Here is an 18066-nt window from a genome sequence, read left to right as displayed (position 1 = left end):
CACCTAGCTTGGTTATCCAGTTTGGTGATGACGGTCAACCAGCAACATGTTTTAAGCCTAACTGGCCTTCAGGGGCCTCTTTGCCTGTAACGCTCGAACCCCGTAAATCGCCGCTTGTGGCTATATTTTTATTATTATTTTTCTGTTCTGCCTTAAATGCTGCAGCCCCCGCCATCTGTTGGCCCGTTTTTCTGCGCAAGAACTGCGCACCCTCTCCGCTTTTAGACTCTTTGGCTTGTTTTTCTGCGCTAGAAATGCACACCCTCTCCACTTTAGACTCTCCGCTTTTAGACTCTTTGGCCCGTTTTTCTGCGCTAGAAATGCACACCCTCTCCACTTTAGACTCTCCGCTTTTAGACTCTTTGGCCCGTTTTTCTGCGCTAGAAATGCGCACTCTCTCCACTTTTAGACTCTTTGGCCCGTTTTTCTGCGCTAGAAATGCACACCCTCTCCGCTTTTAGACTCTTTGGCCCGTTTTTCTGCGCTAGAAATGCACACCCTCTCCACTTTAGACTCTTTGACCCGTTTCTGACACTGTTGAGGAAAGGCCGCACTACCCCTTACAGCTCTGTTTCCAGTGCGTTTCCCTCTGAGTTCTTTTGAATGGTTGAGATGAGTAGAGAAGTCAAGAGGAGTCAGGATACCAAGTTTGCAGCAAATTAAACAGTTTATTTCAGAAGATCTTCCGGGAACAATGCTCCGCTCAGAGAGTCAAGGAGAATGTTCTAACACAAAAAGACATACACAAGATTATATAGATCATCCCACCATGGTGTGAGTGAAGAAGGTTGAACAGCCCCCTTTGGTCCCATAAACTGTATCCTATCGTGATATGACCTGCCTGCCACCTACGTCTTCGGTATAATAAATCTATTGTCCTCCCGCCTGGTTCTGGCAACATAAATTCAGTAGAAGTTCCCTCCTTATCTTTGGTCTCAGGGGACGGGTCAACCTCCCTCACTTTCAAGGTCTAACTAACCACAGATGGCTACACATGTTGTGAAACATTCCTGTACAAACTCAATTAAACTACATTTGTTATATGATTCTAAAGAGCACTGTGTCTGTTAACATATGATCACCAACATGAATAATTCCCTTTTGAATACAGGTAACATATTGATTGATTAACATATTGAGTAAACCTTATTAAAATCACTAATGGATTATACTGATTGGTTTTTCATTAAGTATTTTGTATGATTATAGGGCAACAATGTTTTAACCCTTAATTGATAGTTTCCATGATTATAAGACACTGTTTTAACCTTTAAATTCTCAACAATCCCCTTGTTTAGGTGGGATAATCCCACCTAAAATTCAAGGTTTTCCATCTGATACTCTGCCCCACCATCTGCATAGTCTAGCAAAGGTAGAACATATGAAGGCGGTCTGTCTTGCTTCTCTTCAATCATGTTAGTGATCAGCCTGACCATCAACGTCTTAATACATGGTACACAACAACATCCACATGTTACAAAATTCCCACAAGCACCGCAAGAGACATCAACAATGACATGATCAGAGTTTTCCACTGGCCAAGCATGTTCACCATCCATTCTTCTAATAGATTTATTTATTTCCTAGGGTTTGATAGGGTTCTCAGACCCTCAAATGCTTTACTGACTGACCCATCTGGGTTAGTGTTGTTTGGAATGAAAGTACAATAATTATCCCCAACTCCCAATGTATTTTGCTTGTGTGTGTTGGGTAAAATATAACATTTATGCTTTGATTAGTAGCTGTTGATAAACCGAGGTCACTATCATTTTAAGTCACTTGCTAATCTTGTGAGGTTGTGTGTTATATTGAAAAATACAAATTTCATGTTTATATTGCTTTTGGTCCAAGCACCTGCTTTTTAGTTTTGTATGCAGTCGCCCCGTGGGAACTGCATTCTTGTAAAATTCATAAAATTGATTTTATTGTTAATAAATGTTTATATTGATCAGTCTTTATTTAAGCAGTTTTTTAATTAAAACAATTCAATTCATTAGTGTATTTCTTTTGCCCTATCTAACAAACACTTATTAGTTTGTTAATCTAAATAAAATGTTTTAGCAACTAATTTTAACACATTTTAGTTTGCAAGTCTAGCATATATTTAAATGACCTCTACTGAATATATTAAGTTCCAACTTAAAATATTGGATAGTGATAAAAGAATAATAAACTCTCTGTTGAGGTGATTCAATAATTCAAGACTTGTTGGGCTAACTTAAATTTGTAATTTCAGATAACAAATGAGCTTAAACTTTTGCTAACCTAAAAAGCCAGGAAATTAGTTGCTTAATGATTTTAAGTTTTAGTGACTTATTTTTACAGTATAGTGATGTTAGTTAATCAAAACACATTGTAAAGCACAAAAATAATTCTATCCATATTTTTGTTTGGAGTAACTGGAAATATTGCAGAGATAATGTGAATGTTTTCAAATGCTACAGCAATTTGATCAGCCAATTTATATTTAGCTCAGATTAAATGTTGGAAGTGTAGTTAGATTGAATTTGCTTAATTAGAATTAATGGTGCAGCTAGTCTGACCATGGCGCATGTGCTTTTAGATCGCCTTTAGAACCCCGTTGCCCCCTCCCCTAGGTCAATGACCCCTCTTAATCCAAACATTATCCCTCTTATTTTTCCACTGGTCAGTATAACTTGGATCTAGGTTCCAACTTACCCCCGTACATGCACGGATGTCACACCTACTCCTGCATGAACCCTGACCATACCATCCCCTCTTTGTACACCACAGATTTGCTTTAACTTTTGGACAGTGCGCAGGTAGACATCATACCCTCTTTGCCCTGATTTTGCTCCTGTGATTGATTATATCACACATATCTACTTGAAAAATGGTTGTACTACCCTTAATATAGCTTTAACTCTATTGCCCCATAGTACTGTCTCTACTAGTCATTTGATTTTTCCCATGTGGTCCCCAATCTACAAATGCGTTTGTACCCAATTTGTCAGGCTGAGCAGGCTTGGCCAATGGATTACTACTTAGCTATCTAGTGATCATATTGTGAATTTAACCCCTACAACAATTACTGTGATTACTCCCAAAATAAGTAAGGTTGACCATTTACCCCACGCTAGAAAAGAATTATTGCCCCTATGGTTGATACTCACCAAATCCAGCGAAGACTAACCTGTGGAAGGAATGTTTCTAATACCCAAATGTGCCACTAAGTTTATTGCTGTATGTAAGTTAGAAAAATATAAAATGCCTTTAATACGTAAACATGAATAATCAACTAAATCCCTCCTGTGTGTCCCTTTTCTCAGCTAAGGCTAAGTATAACCTCTCCCAGCTCCTACTGTTTTATTCCCTCTAGTCAACACACTCTTTCTGCATTGATTGAATAATACAATACACACTTTAAATAATAAGCCAAACCCCCTAAATAATAAGCTAAACCCTCTCTATGTTTGATTTATTTGTCACTATGTAAGGTCCTTGCCCTGTTGCCCTGTCTAGTGTCATGTTTATTTACCTGTTCCTCGTGTCTGTGTCTCCCACATGACCCGTGCTCCTCTGTTCCTCAGTTATTTTCCATGTACCGGTGTTCATTTGTAGCTCCGCCCCTTCGTCCCAGGTGTTTCATGTTTCCTGTGTGTGTGCACCTCTATTTAAGGTCCGTCTTCCATTTCCCCGGTGTCGATCCTTGTACGTTTATCGTCTGTCAGTGTTCCATGTGTTCCCCAGTTCCTCAGTCCTGTTTTTAGTTTATTCCCGGTGTGTTTTGTATTTTGTTTTCTTGAATAAATCCCTTTTGTTTGCATATTGCGTCCGCCTCCTCGTCTACCCTGCACCCGCAGCCTGACACACTAGGTCAAGTGGAACCCCCTTTCGACCCCTGCTGATTTTATCACTTTATTTAAGGCATAGATTTTCCGCTAAAATAGAATAAATCAACCCTCCTAGAAAAAGAAACACAAAAATCACCAATCAATGAAAAATTAAACAATACAAGTGTCCATCCGATATTTTCGTCTGCTTTTTTCTTCTTTCTTCTTGCTTCAGGGTTCTGTAGGTAGACTACCTCAGCCCTATTCGCACGAAGAGCTTTATTCTGGCTCTTGGTTTCTGCAATATCAGTGAATGAAAAGTATGAGTTGGTGTGTGTGTATGTGTGTATGTGTGTTCTTTAATGAGATGTGTTTAAGAGTCTCTGTATGTAGTGTACTTTGACGCAATCGAATTGCTACTGAGTGAGTTACTCCCTCACTTCCGCTCCTCAGTCACAGCCAGGCTGTGTGCTGCTGCTGCTGCTGCGCTCTGAGAAACTCTTTTCTCTGCTGTGGCCAGGCCAGGCCCGTGCTGCGGGGGCTCTGCTGCCCCTCCTTCCTGCTGCTGCTGCTGCGGGGTCAGACTTCTCAGCTGCTGCTGCCCCTCCTTCCTGCTGCGGGCCTGCTGCTGCGGGCCTGCTGCTGCTGCTGCAGGGTCAGACTTTTCAGCTGCTGCCGTCTCGTCTCCTCCTGCTTTCAGTTGGCGATCTCAGGGCTGTGTGGCTGCACACTGGCTCCAGTTGTACCATGTCGAACCCTCGCCTTTCAGTTGATCTGCGTACGTTGTTCTCTCAGTCACCTGGAAAGGCTCAATCCAGCCATGCTCGTTCCCCTTTCGTGCGTAATTGCGGATGAGCCCTCACTCTGTGTCTGGACTGGTCCACCTGTGCACCACGTCCTCCTTCTCCCCCTGTGTAAACAGATCTGAAACGAGACTTTTATATTCGTTAAAATCATGTTTAAGGTTCTCTATTCATTTTGGAAGTCTTTTAATGGGTCCGCCGTGTCTCCTTCCTGCAAGTTAAAATACATGGTTAAAATACATTTATCACACTTAACTGGAGCTCTAATTTCCCCTTGGAAGTTAACTATTTCATATTTAAATTTTGTCTGTGCACAGATTTCAGCCCAATTTTGTTGTCTTACCTTCTTCAGTTGTCCTGATTTTCAGTTATACTCAATCATGATCTTTAGTGTCAAAAGTGCTTTAAATCCCTAACATTTATTCATTTTCAATTTTAAATTAATACATTTAATTGTCAGCACCATTAATTACTGGCTTTTAGCTTCCTTTTGTTCACATTCCTTTCCCTTTTAGTGTAACTGCTTCCCCATGGCTATAACTAATCTCTTAGTGGAGTTATGTGTCATAACTAAGTTTTGGGAGTGATCCACGCCCTCACTCCTCCCACTTCCATCCCTATTTAAACCGTCACTTCCTCTCTACCTACTCATTGAACAAACCTCGCATGTGGTGTTGCCGACCGCTCCTTACCTGGTACACGATGGTTCTGCACCATCTCTGCCTGCATCACCTTCATCACCTCTGCCACAGTTTTCATGGCCATCCTCATTGTCTCCATCTCTGTCTGTCATCGCCATCTTCGCTGCAATCTTCCCGCCTTCGTCTTCATCTTCTTTGCCTTCGCCGCCACCGTCTTGGGCATCATCTTGCCCTCACTTTGGCCATCTTCACCACCATCGGCATCATTGCCACCATCTCTGCCTATGTCATCGCCATCATCGCCGCAACTTCATAGCTTGCACCTTCACCACCCGCATAATCGCCACCATCTGGGACATAATCTCGCCCTCTTCATTCCAATCTTTCATTGCCGTTGTAACAATCACCCTCACCATACTAACCTTTGTCACCGCCACCCTCGTCTTCGCCTCCTTACCCATCTTCGCTACACCAGTCTGTCTGTCCTCCCTGCCCATCCTCCATCATCCCAATGCCATTTCATCTTTTCCCTTCCCATCCTCCATCTTCCCACCGCCATTGCAACTGTCCTCATTCTGTCTGTCCTCCCTACTCTTTTCCATCTCCCGTTGCTGCCATCTTCCCACTCCTTCTTCCCATTCCATCGCCTCGGTCTTCCCACTCCGTCTTCCCACGCCATCGCCCCGTCTTCCCTCTCCGTCTTCCCACTCCATCGCCCCGTCTTCCCACTCTGTCTTCCCACTCCATCTCCCACTACATCGCCCCGTCTTCCACTCCATCGCCCCGTCTTCCCTCTCCTTCTTCCCACACCATCGCCCCGTCTTCCCTCTCCTTCTTCCCACTCCATCGCCCCGTCTTCCCACTCCGTCTTCCCACTCCATCTTCCCACTACATTGCCCCGTCTTCCACTCCATCGCCTCATCTTCCCACTCCGTGTTCCCACTCCATCGCCCCGTCTTCCCACACCGTCTTCCCACTCCATCGCCCCCCCCCCCCCCCTCGCTTCTGTTGGACCATCAGGAGCACCCCTTCTACCTTACCAGGTCGCTCCTGCTGCGCATGCGGGTCGGTGGCTGCTTTTGGGGCCTTTAAACTACATGTACAACACGTGCATCATTCCATTAAGTCGCTCAACACTACCTTTCCACTTCAACCAATTTCTGCCACCAAGGACCTCATACATTCCTATACTCGAATAGGCTGGCAGCACCTTCAAATACCTTACTTAATTATTCCCTACCTTTCTTTCCTTTGACTTCCACACTGCCTTCCCCATGCATCGGTTCATCCTCTGGCTTTCTCAAAGACTACAAGGTCGGACTTCCAACACTCAGTTGCTTCTTAAATCCGAGCAGTGGTCGAAAGTTCTGATTTAATGTTTGGGGCTTCGGCTTCACGCTTTACAGCGAAGCTGCCCCGAACTCCATCCCAAATACTCTGAGTTCGCTCCCCCTCTTTCTTCTTCTCTGCCCAGTCAAGGGCGTGGGTCAATACTAGCAAATAGCCAAATTAGCTTTTACAAACACTTCCAATTTTCACCACCTAGTTTACCACTAGACACACACTATGTCTCATGCACACACACAAACACACACAAGTTCACCCACACAAGTACACATATACAAACTCAAACACGTCTACTTCCACTCTCACAAACACTACCAAAGTTAAAGGTCAGCAACAGACACTAAAACAACCCAGCTCTGGAGTTCCATCATTGTACAGACCATATTTTACTGCTTCACAGCACAGTGCTGCTGCTTTAAACACACCTGCTGTTAAACCTCCCACTGAAAGCTTCTCATATTGTATTGGTAACACTATATAGATAATAGATAAGAAACAAACACTTGGAAATACATCTAAATCATGTTTTTTTATATAGCTCCATGCAAAGTTTTAATGATCAGCTGCTCTATTCTCCCCTCCATCTCCACACTGATTGATAGAATATCAGGGCCCAAAGTTTTTAATTCTGCACAAACAACACATAATGTGGCTTCTGTCTCAGGAATGGTTCCATATTGATGTACTGGGCTTTCTTGGGTTACTTTTGCTTGGACTTTAGAATCACCGCTTGTGGCTACATTATTTTCCGCGGTGTGCTATTTATTAAGTAATTATATTTCTGACTTTATTCAGTTCCCAAGATTTTATAAAGACTTGATTTCTAGATTTAGTTGATTTTATTAAGTGCTTTAAAAACCTGGGAGAAGTGGAACGTGATTAAATTTCTCTGTATCAATCGTTCCATTACAGACAATAATATTGGCACTATCAATAAATTTTATGCTTTGCTTTGTTCTTGTTATTATAGCAAATAAAATCCGACAATGCTTTTCATTTACTGATCAATATGTTTAATATGTATTTATGCATATGCAATGCACAGCAGACTGCTTTTCACAATTATCAACTATACATCTACTTCCTTAAACAATTTATCAAGCCTCACTCATTCTAAAGTGTCTACATTTCTTATTTTCAAATTAGGAATGAGTGTGTCTTAGAAGTGAAGACTTTTCCTTTTTGTTGTTGTTTTTTTTTTGCTGAAAGTAATTGCTCATCTGCATAGAGGTTGTTTTAAAACCAAACGTCAAAAAAAATAAAATAAAATAAAATAAACAAGTTAAAAGGTAAAAAATGCTCTATATCTATAAAATAATGATTGGTCAAAAAATGGTGGTAATATTGGTGTAAGAAAAAAAAACAAAGTTAATAATAGGTTTAAAAAGTCAAGAAAAAAAGTTAAAAATAATGGCTGGGCGAATAATGGTGGTAATAATGGTGATCAATTTACATCTCCCCCTTTTTCTGAAACAGAATTTCTGTTTCAGAAAACTTAACACAAAATTGCTCCACCCTCTGTCTGTCCCCTGTCCATTGGGCTGGTCTACCCTGCCCAAGCCTCCACCGATACACACCCCATCACTTCATTCATCCACTCACTCTACCCCTGGGCTGCGCTTCCCCTCCTCTAACGCTTCAGAGATGTTTTCTCCGTGGTCTGTTGAGTTGCATGTGGTGGTCAGATCGAGACTGTGCCTGTCTTAGGTTGTCCCTTTGTAGTACGTTGGGATCTTACCCGTCTTTGGCTAACCAGCCTATCACACTGAACCACACACAGCGTAGCAGCACTATTTTATCAACATTCAGTGCTGTAGTGTTCCCGCAGGGTACAGTTGGGGAGCACAAACCCAGGTATGTCGTACTGTCATAAACTCACACTCTGGTGTTGACCGTAAAAGCCCGTGCAAGGCACCAAGTACCCATGGTTTATTATTTGTTATTATTGTATACAGATTTTATTTACTACCATCATTATCACCTTTTCTCTCCCACTGAATTTAACTTAAATTATTGGCTTTGATGACACTGCTCTGGAATGGACCCAAAACTCCCTCAAAAACAGTGCATGTCAATGAATAATTATTCAGATTTTGCATCTGTACCTTAAAGGTGTACCACAAGGTTAAGTTTTGGTCCAGTTTTATTTAATATATACATAAATTATAGTGCTGGCTCTGCTTCTCAGATTGCAAACTTTACCATTATGCAGATGAAACAATTTTATATTGCTTAGCTGAGTTTGTTCATGCTGCAGCCAGAAAATTTCAGAAAGCATTTGCTTTATAGGTGGCATTGTATAAGCATGACAACTAAATTTATGCTGTTTTCCAGATCTCTTTCTAGTCTAATTTAATACTATAAAGAAAGAAAGTAAAGCAAGTTCTTCATTGCAGAAAGTAAAGCATATTGAAAGCAAAATAGAAAGCTCATTTTTTTTAATACATTTGATCATGTCCCCTTATCAGAAAGAGACCCAATTCCCTGTAGCTTGAAATAGATGCAACACTGAGTTTCCTTTTCATAAAAAGTAAAAAATAAGGTCTTTCCTCACTGGTTTCTGTCTATCGCTTTTAAGACAATCAAAATATCAGCATAGACTGAGATACATGAGAACATAGAGAAATGAGATATTACATGTATCTTATATAGATCTCATTCAGCTGAGACTGAACTCAGGTCAGTCTAAATAAGACATAAATAGAAAGAGAGAAGGAAGAGAAACAAAAGCTGTGTTTGGAATGGCTCACTCATTAACTTATTCACTAATCACTATGTAGCATTTTCTATTTATTGAACTGATTATGGAACAATCAAACAATAAACCATGATTATTTGTCCTGCTCTGACACAACAGCACTGCATTGCATAGCATATTTTGGGATTTCTAGCATACATCTTCTGTACATTATTATTATAATATAATACAATTAATAGTGAACTATATAAGGAAAAAATGTACTGCTGAGTTTTGACAAAGCATTGCAAAAAAATGGCCTAAACAAATGGCTTAGTATTTCTGCAATAGGGAAAGATTCTGAAAGAGCCACACACAGTCATTTTATTATTTTTTTTTTGTTTTTTATTATTATTATTATTATTATTATTTTTTTCATTATTAGATTTGCTTATAGAATATAGAGACATATGTCACTGTTTGTGTCACGGGACTATTAAGGACTGGACCCAAGTGCAAAGAGGTAAGTAATATTTGTGTAAGGATTATGTAAGGATTTATGGATGTGAAGTGGTGTGAGAGGGACTGCTTTATGCTGGGCTCGAACTCCCAACCTTGACAGTGCTGGGCCAACACTCTACTCCTGCGCCACTGGCAAGGACAGGCAGCTGTTGGAATAACACCCTCTTAACTGAGGAGGGAAAAAGGCGGGAAAACTAAACAAAGGAGATGCCACATGGCATTGCTCAAACAAAGGAAAGGCAAACAAACTAAAAAGGAAACTTAGGACAGACTTGCTAAAAGAAGTCTATTTCTTTGGAGCTCTTTTCTTTTTCTTTCTTTATTTCTTTGTTTCTTTGTTTCTTTTGTAAGTTTTTGCTTTCTCTTCAGATCTCTTATTTTCCTCTCTTTTTTATGAGATCTTTTCTTTTCCTTTTATTTTCCTTTTATTTTCTTCAGTACCCTATGTTACCGGTCACCCCTCTACAAAGGTGTGGCAAGAGGGTGCTGCTTTCCTTGGTCTTATATACCAGTGCCAGCAGGTGTGTCTCGTTTGCACTGATTACCTTCTGGCATTCTGGGGTTTTTGTGCTCGCCCCCTGCTGGCCGCTGGCAGCACTGGCCGACCCCTTACAGTTTGATTGGGGCCCACAAGATATAGTCCAATACCTTGCTCCCCCAAAATTAAGCTAATTCTTGTCCCCAATTTTGCTAACCACCCCATAATCCCTTTATTAAATTCTCTATCTGCTTACTCAAAGACACCTGTATAAAAACCTTTTCCCCCTGTTCACCTCTGTTCCCCATTTTCACTGTGTATTACTCTATTTCCCTACTGAACTGATCCCCTATTTTCTATGATGTCTCACGAGCGTTAATTTACAAATAAAACAAACCTCCCAGTCTAAACCCAAATCAATGGGCTGGACCAACTGCACCCACCTACTCCACCTTGGACTCCTCCCCTGCAGTGGGACTCGTCCGTTCCTATTTTCTTCTCACACACGACTTCGTACACTCACCCAATCACACACACACCCATACGCATGCACTCGCTCACGGCTCCTGTCCCACACACTCTGTCACGTACACATAAACTCTCGTTGACTACCGCACACACTCTTTCTCTCTGCCACACACACTCTTTTTCGATCACACAGACACACACACGTTTCCAAGCCCCCCAGATCCAACAAAAAATTCACGTTTTCTCTCTCTCTCTCTCTGGAAAACTTTACAGCACACTTTCACCCTCACAGGCACACCTTTAACCACTGTAACAGATGCTCGTGTACCCCCTTTTTGTTAGTTTATCAGTCACATATACACAATCACAAGGCTAAATACATTCTTAATCCCTGGAAGATGCATACATACACACGCATACTCTCTCACACTTATTGGCCACAGACTCACTTCACATAGACTTATAGTTTATACTGCTACACATACCCCCTTTTTATTTGTTTGTTTTACCCCAGACAAGACACAAATAAGCAGTGCACACAAGCAGTGGGTCGCCGCCCACCCGGGAGATACCGCTCCCGGTCCCTATCCCTATCCGCAGTTTCTCTTTGCTCAAATGTACAGCAACACTGTGTGTGTGTGTCAAGACTCCCTCAGGCGCACTGAAAAAGTTCTTGTGTGTATTCCTTTAACACAACGCTAGGTACTCCTGGTGTAAAAGAAAACCAGCCGGCCGAGCCGTGCCTACTTCTAGAATTAGCCGTCCCTGACGGAGGCAAGTACCTGTAATTGCTAACCCAGTCACACTTGAGCCTTCTCGGCTCGTCCCATTCACCCAATTAAGAAACTAGACCCATTCACGCCAATTACTTGTCTCTGACAAAGCGCCACACACAAAGTCCCACTATAATCCCTGTTATAGTAGTTCGATATTCCAGGTACCACCAATTCCTGCGGAATCGCCAAACCGAGTTAAACTGGGACCGCGTCCGGCCCAGGAGGGGTTACCACACCCGTGATGTGTGGGGACGCCGCCCACCCGGGAGATACCGCTCCCGGTCCGCCTTCGATTACACCTAAGGACCCCCTTAGGTTCACACTTTTAAGCTACTCATTTATTTTAAACTAACACTCACACGCTAATGAAGGCTTTTCCACATGGTCCCATTCACGCCTCTTAAAGCACGCAACATACAACATGAAACACCCAATATAGTAACCCAATCTATTGTCAATTATCCCCAATGTATAGCAGTAACTATCACATACAACAACTCACTCCGACACAATTATATCTAACGTCCAACAGAAAACATCCAAGACAATAACTCAATTTGATTCAATAGTCCAATTGTTGCCAATTCGATCCAAATAGTGTCTATATGAAATAGCTCAATTTGATACAGTAATCCAATTTGTTATCAAATCGATCTAAATAATCTATAGTATCCTCCTCAAAAATTTGGATTGGAGTTGACCAAAATGAACCAGTTTGTCCACAATTTAGAGTACGCCAATCAGCAGAATTTGATTTTAACAGGCTCTGCTTACCTTTTATTGAAGGACGTCCAGGACTTGTGGTTCAGTCAGTTTTCTCCGCGGTCCGAATCAACCTCTCTGGCCCAAATCTCACCATCCCAGCGGTGCCTCCAAATGTTGAGGAAAGGCCGCACTACCCCTTACAGCTCTGTTTCCAGTGCGTTTCCCTCGGAGTTCTTTTGAATGGTTGAGATGAGTAGAGAAGTCAAGAGGAGTCAGGATACCAAGTTTGCAGCAAATTAAACAGTTTATTTCAGAAGATCTTCCGGGAACAATGCTCCGCTCAGAGAGTCAAGGAGAATGTTCTAACACAAAAAGACATACACAAGATTATATAGATCATCCCACTATGGTGTGAGTGAAGAAGGTTGACCAGCCCCCTTTGGTCCCATAAACTGTATCCTATCGTGATATGACCCCGTACCTGCCTGCCACCTACGTCTTCGGTATAATAAATCTATTGTCCTCCCGCCTGGCTCTGGCAACATAAATTCAGTAGAAGTTCCCTCCTTATCTTTGGTCTAAGGGGACGGGTCAACCTCCCTCACTTTCAAGGTCTAACTAACCACAGATGGCTACACATGTGTTGTGAAACATTCCTGTACAAACTCAATTAAACTACATTTGTTATATGATTCTAAAGAGCACTGTGTCTGTTAACATATGATCACCAACATGAATAATTCCCTTTTGAATACAGGTAACATATTGATTGATTAACATATTGACTAAACCTTGTTAAAATCACTAATGGATTATACTGATTGGGTTTTCATTAAGTATTTTGTATGATTATAGGACAACAATGTTTTAACCCTTAATTGATAGTTTCCATGATTATAAGACAATGTTTTAACCTTTTAATTCTCAACAACACCTAGTGTTTAAACTTTGAATCTCACATTATAAAAACCTGCTTAACAGCGGGCCAACTTTCATTATATTTCTAAAATACCTTAGTTTGGACACCCCTGGTCTAGAAACTAGAACCTCCTCTCAATTACACTACAGTTTCTTCCAATAAATTGTAATTTATCATCATTACATTCCAACTAACAGCTTCTTACAGTGGGAAATCTGGTGCTTTTGCTTTTGCTTGGCTTTGGGGAGATGTTATCCGTATATCGCTCCACTATCAATGAATATGATGAGATTTCATGCTTTGAGCGTTTCCTCTGCCCCTGGTCTTGCGGGAAGTCTGTTCTGGGCTGGAAGTGTTTCTGTTTCTGGATTTCACTGTGACTAAGTGAGTAATTATTCCGCCCCCGTGCCTGCCTTCTCCATTATGCTACAAAAGTGAAAGCAGAGCAGGGGAACCGGGCATTTCTTAGAAACCCTGAGATCCCAGTGCAGCTCTGGATCAGAGCTTCAGAGCTACAGACCTCATCGTTTTCCCGCCGTCAGCATCGTTATGGAGAAGCGCTACGTGGTCCTGGTGACTCTGTCCTGCACCTGTCTGGTCCTGACCCTCCTGTTCGTTCAGTGGCGTCACATCCGTCTGCTGAGGCTCCAGCTGATGGACCTGGAGCACACGGTCAGTGCCCTGCGGACGGGGCAGGAGGGCGCCCGCTGCCTCTCCGGTACCTGCTGCGGGGTAGGTGAGTGCACACCTGAATATTCATCTGTCTGTCTGTCTGTCTTTCTGTCTGTTTTATCAGGGCCATGCAGAGACCTACTGAGGGGCAGGTGCTCAAAGTTAAAAGGGGGCACATAGAGCACAAATTTAAAACACTGTACAGAAATATACTTTACAATATACCGGTTGATTTGTGGTGTTACTGTGGTGTTACTGTGGTGTTACTGTAAACTACAAATGAACAGAAGTCACTTTAGCTTAGTGTTTCTCAACCCAGTTCCTGCATATTTTACTGCATATTCTAGAGATTTCTCTGGTGGTATGCTGTGTCTAATACACTGCTGATATACAAAATGATTGATTTATGATCCATAGATGGCTCAGGGATTTTAACAGGTAACTCAATAAAGGATTGTTAATTAGCTGATCAGTTGGATCAGGTGGAAAATACACAATTTTAGGGCAGAGACCAGGGTTAAGAAACTGCTTTAAACTAACAACATAACCCAGTGTCTAGATAACTAGTTAGATAAATGGATTTTCATTCATTATAGCTCACAGTATAGTCCTGCAATCCTAAATTAATAAACACAGTTTGAAAATGAAATAGTTATTGGCTGATCAGGCACATCAGAGCAAGTTGAACATTACATTTATATATGTTTTTTCTCAAACCTTGACTAACTATCTATCTAATTCCAAATTTAAGCTAACTGATTAGACAGAAGCTGCAGTTTATTAAGCACACATCAGCCTGTCTTCTGATAATACTGTTTTTTATTTAATATAATTCGGGATATTTACGGGAAAATGCTAATACGTGAAGACGGGCACTTTGGGCAGTAAAAGCCGAAGGGGCAGGTGCTCCAGCCCCCAAAAGGGTATGAAGAACTCATCCAGGAGGTCCCAAAAGAAGCCAGAACAACATTTAAAGAACTGCAGGATCTCACTCGCCTCAGTTAAGATCAGAGTTAATAATTCAATAATAAGAAAAAAGATACTTGGCCAAAATTACCTGCATTATTTGGCCATCTGGGATTAGTAGGTTCTAACAAGTATAAGGGTATTAAAGTTAGGCTGTGACAGAAATGACTCCCTATTTAGGGCACTATTGAGTACCCTTTCCATCAGCAGGACTAAAAGCTCTGTCTCTGCAGGGTTAGATATCTAACTACAACACGGATGAGTTCAATTTCCAAACTCCTAACACTTGTAGTTTTGTCCACCCGTCAAAGCACAGTGTTTACTCCAGACAATTTCAGGTTCAACTCAACATTTAGCATGAAACCGCGCAATCTGGCAACATTGTGAGCTGCAGGAATTTTTGAGGGGTGGCATCATACGGCACATATATATATATATATATATGCATTGCAACTATACTAGCACCAAGCTTTCATTATAATTTATTTCATTATAATTCACTGCAGTCTGACATCGGAGATTTGCTCTTGTAAATGTCAAATTGTCCATAGTAACTTTTCTTTTAATTCTGGGGTGGCAGCAGGGGTCACAAGGCTTTCCTTTAGGGTGGCAGCTGCCACCCTATGCCACCCCGATAGATCCGCCCATGGAGAGAGATAAATTACTTCATGATCAGCTCAGAGCTTCCCTAACTTTAATTCAGAGCTCAGCTTGTGTGTTTATGGAGTTTTAAACACAGTTCAGCTCTTCAGGTGTTCAGGGGTTTATGCGAGCGGTGCTGGCACATGATAATGATGAGGTAGTGTCCAAATTCACTCCTGTTTCACCACTACTTAGTGAACTACATAGTGTATCCCTAAATAGCGCAGCACTAATGAGGGAGTAGGGAGCCGTTTCGATCACAGCCTTAGGCTACGTTCACATTACCAGGCTGAAGTGACTCAAATCTGATTTTTTACTCAATGTGGCTCAGATCTGATTTTTTCATGGCTGTGTGAACTTGCCAAATCCGTTTTTTTCAAGTCAGATATGAATCACTTTCGTATGTGATCCTAAATCTGATACGTTTTCGTCATGAAAGTCGGTTTTGAGCAGTGTGGCTTGAAATGTGAACGTTGCCTAAGTTTTCCAAAAACGCCTTTTTGTTCCGAGGCGTTGTGTATCTTTACACAAACAAGATTTCTACAGTAAATACAGTAAATAAACTAGTTTCAAACATAAAATTGAATGACAATTTTCACCTGGTCCATGTTTCTGTCTGAACTGGCTGTAGAAATTTCCAACTGGGATTCCCACCTCATCTTGTTTTCAGTCAGTTGATCATAAAGATTTTGTCTCCAGGCCTAATTCCAGTTGTAGACTAGAGGGGTATAAACCCCCAGTATTGAGCATACAAAATACCCAACAATCAACACTAAAATAAAGGGGCTTTATATATACAGGCATACTGGGAACACCTGGGGAAGGTAACAAAGGGGCGGGGTTACATTGTCACATTGTAAAACTGAATTCAGTACAGCAGTGGAGTGAATTTATCGCTGTAAGTATGAGTTTAATACAGTATAGGAGTAAATTTATGACTGTTAGACTTAAATAAATACAGTATAAGAGAGAATTTATCACTCTAAGATTGAATTATTTGCTCTTATACTAAATTAAATACAGTATAAGAGTGAAATCATCACTTTAAGACTGAATTAAATACAGTATAGGAGTAAATTTATCATTCTAAGACTGAATTAATCGCTGAAAAACTGAATTAAATACAATATAGGAGTAAATGTATCACTGTTAGACTGAAATTATTACTGAAAGACTGAATTTATCACAGTAAAACTAAATTAAACACACTATAGAAGTAAATTTATTGCAGAAAAACTGAATTAAATGCAGTATTTAAGTGCTATATTTAATATAAAGTGAATTTTATGATGTTTTATAAAGCTGTGTGTGCTGACTGTGTGTCTGTAACGCTTGAATTCCTTCAGTCGCCCCCAAACCCCCCCCCCCCCCCCCCCCGTGAACAACGGCTTAACAATTTCAGGCATTCAGCTAACAGGCTTACACACACACACTCACACACACACACACACTCACACACTCACACACTCACACACTCACACACTCACACACACACGCACATCATTTCCCAAAATTCCTTTCAGTCAGGATGATCATGTCACTAAAATAAACTAAACTGAACTGAGTTGTGAAATAAGTGAAGTTTAAAGGAGGAACATGCAGAGAACTTCCTATTTATACCATCTCCCCTACAGTCGTATATTCTACTTATATACACTACAGTAAACTCTATATCCCTCCTACAGTCGTATATTCTCCTTATACAGTCGTATATTCTCCTTATATACACTACAGTAAACTCTATATCTCCCCTACAGTCGTATATTCTCTTTATACAGTCATATATTCTCTATATATACGCTACAGTAAACTCTATATCTCTCCTACTGTAAAATATTCTCCTTATATACACTACTGTAAACTCTATATCTCCCCTACAGTCGTATATTCTCCTTATATACACTACAGTAAACTCTATATCTCTCGTACAGTCATATATTCTCCTCATATACACTACAGTAAACTCTATATCTCCCCTACAGTTGTATATTCTCTTTATACAGTCATATATTCTCCTTACATACGCTACAGTAAACTCTACATCTCTACTACAGTCGTATATGGTCCTTATATGCGCTACAGTAAACTCTGTATCTCCCCTACAGTCGTATATTCTCCTTATATACACTACAGTAAACTCTATATCTCTCGTACAGTCGTATATTCTCTTTATACAGTCATATATTCTCCTTATATACGCTACAGTAAACTCTATATCTCTACTACAGTCGTACATTCTCCTTATATGCGCTACAGTAAACTCTGTATCTCCCCTACAGTCGTATATTCTCATTATATACACTACAGTAAACTCTATATCTCCCCAACAGTCATATATTCTTTTTATATAGTCGTATATTCTCCTTATATACGCGACAGTAAACTCTATATCTTCCTACAGTCGTATATTCCCCTTATACACTACAGTAAACTCTATATCTCTCCTACAGTCATATATTTCCCTTATACACTACAGTAAACTCTATATCTTCCTACAGTCGTATATTCCCCTTATACACTACAGTAAACTCTATATCTCTCCTACAGTCGTATATTTCCCTTATACACTACAGTAAACTCTATATCTCTCCTACAGTCGTATATTTCCCTTATACACTACAGTAAACTCTATATCTCCCCTACAGTTGTATATTCT

The 18066-nt window shown here is 40.8% G+C and overlaps 1 protein-coding gene and 3 long non-coding RNA genes across 6 annotated transcripts in view; 3 read left to right on the top strand and 1 right to left on the bottom strand.

Moving 5' to 3' along the window:
* Window positions 1-18066, top strand: part of tnfsf13 (TNF superfamily member 13) — a 45939-nt gene that overhangs the window by 12427 nt on the left and 15446 nt on the right. The window contains exon 1 of one of the 3 annotated variants that reach the window (XM_049465534.1): window positions 13610-13862. The exons of the other annotated variants lie outside the window; for them this stretch is intronic. Within the exon in view, the coding sequence (XP_049321491.1) occupies window positions 13680-13862 (183 nt within the window). The 5' untranslated portion in view covers window positions 13610-13679. Of the gene's footprint in view, window positions 1-13609; window positions 13863-18066 lie in introns of those variants that run through there. 3 annotated transcript variants of the gene reach the window in all.
* On the bottom strand, window positions 649-12826 carry LOC125782247 (uncharacterized). Its single transcript, XR_007424859.1, has 2 exons — window positions 12704-12826; window positions 649-848 (listed from the first exon to the last, which is right to left on the bottom strand). It is a non-coding gene; the product is annotated as an uncharacterized LOC125782247 (long non-coding RNA).
* On the top strand, window positions 894-12903 carry LOC125782244 (uncharacterized). Its single transcript, XR_007424856.1, has 2 exons — window positions 894-968; window positions 12824-12903. It is a non-coding gene; the product is annotated as an uncharacterized LOC125782244 (long non-coding RNA).
* LOC125782254 (uncharacterized) lies at window positions 3354-4036 on the top strand. The gene is made up of 2 exons (XR_007424868.1): window positions 3354-3453; window positions 3838-4036. It is a non-coding gene; the product is annotated as an uncharacterized LOC125782254 (long non-coding RNA).

This window comes from Astyanax mexicanus, chromosome 1 (assembly GCF_023375975.1).
Source record: "Astyanax mexicanus isolate ESR-SI-001 chromosome 1, AstMex3_surface, whole genome shotgun sequence".
Taxonomy (NCBI): domain Eukaryota; kingdom Metazoa; phylum Chordata; class Actinopteri; order Characiformes; family Acestrorhamphidae; genus Astyanax; species Astyanax mexicanus.
This window is presented reverse-complemented; position numbering and strand designations above follow the sequence as displayed.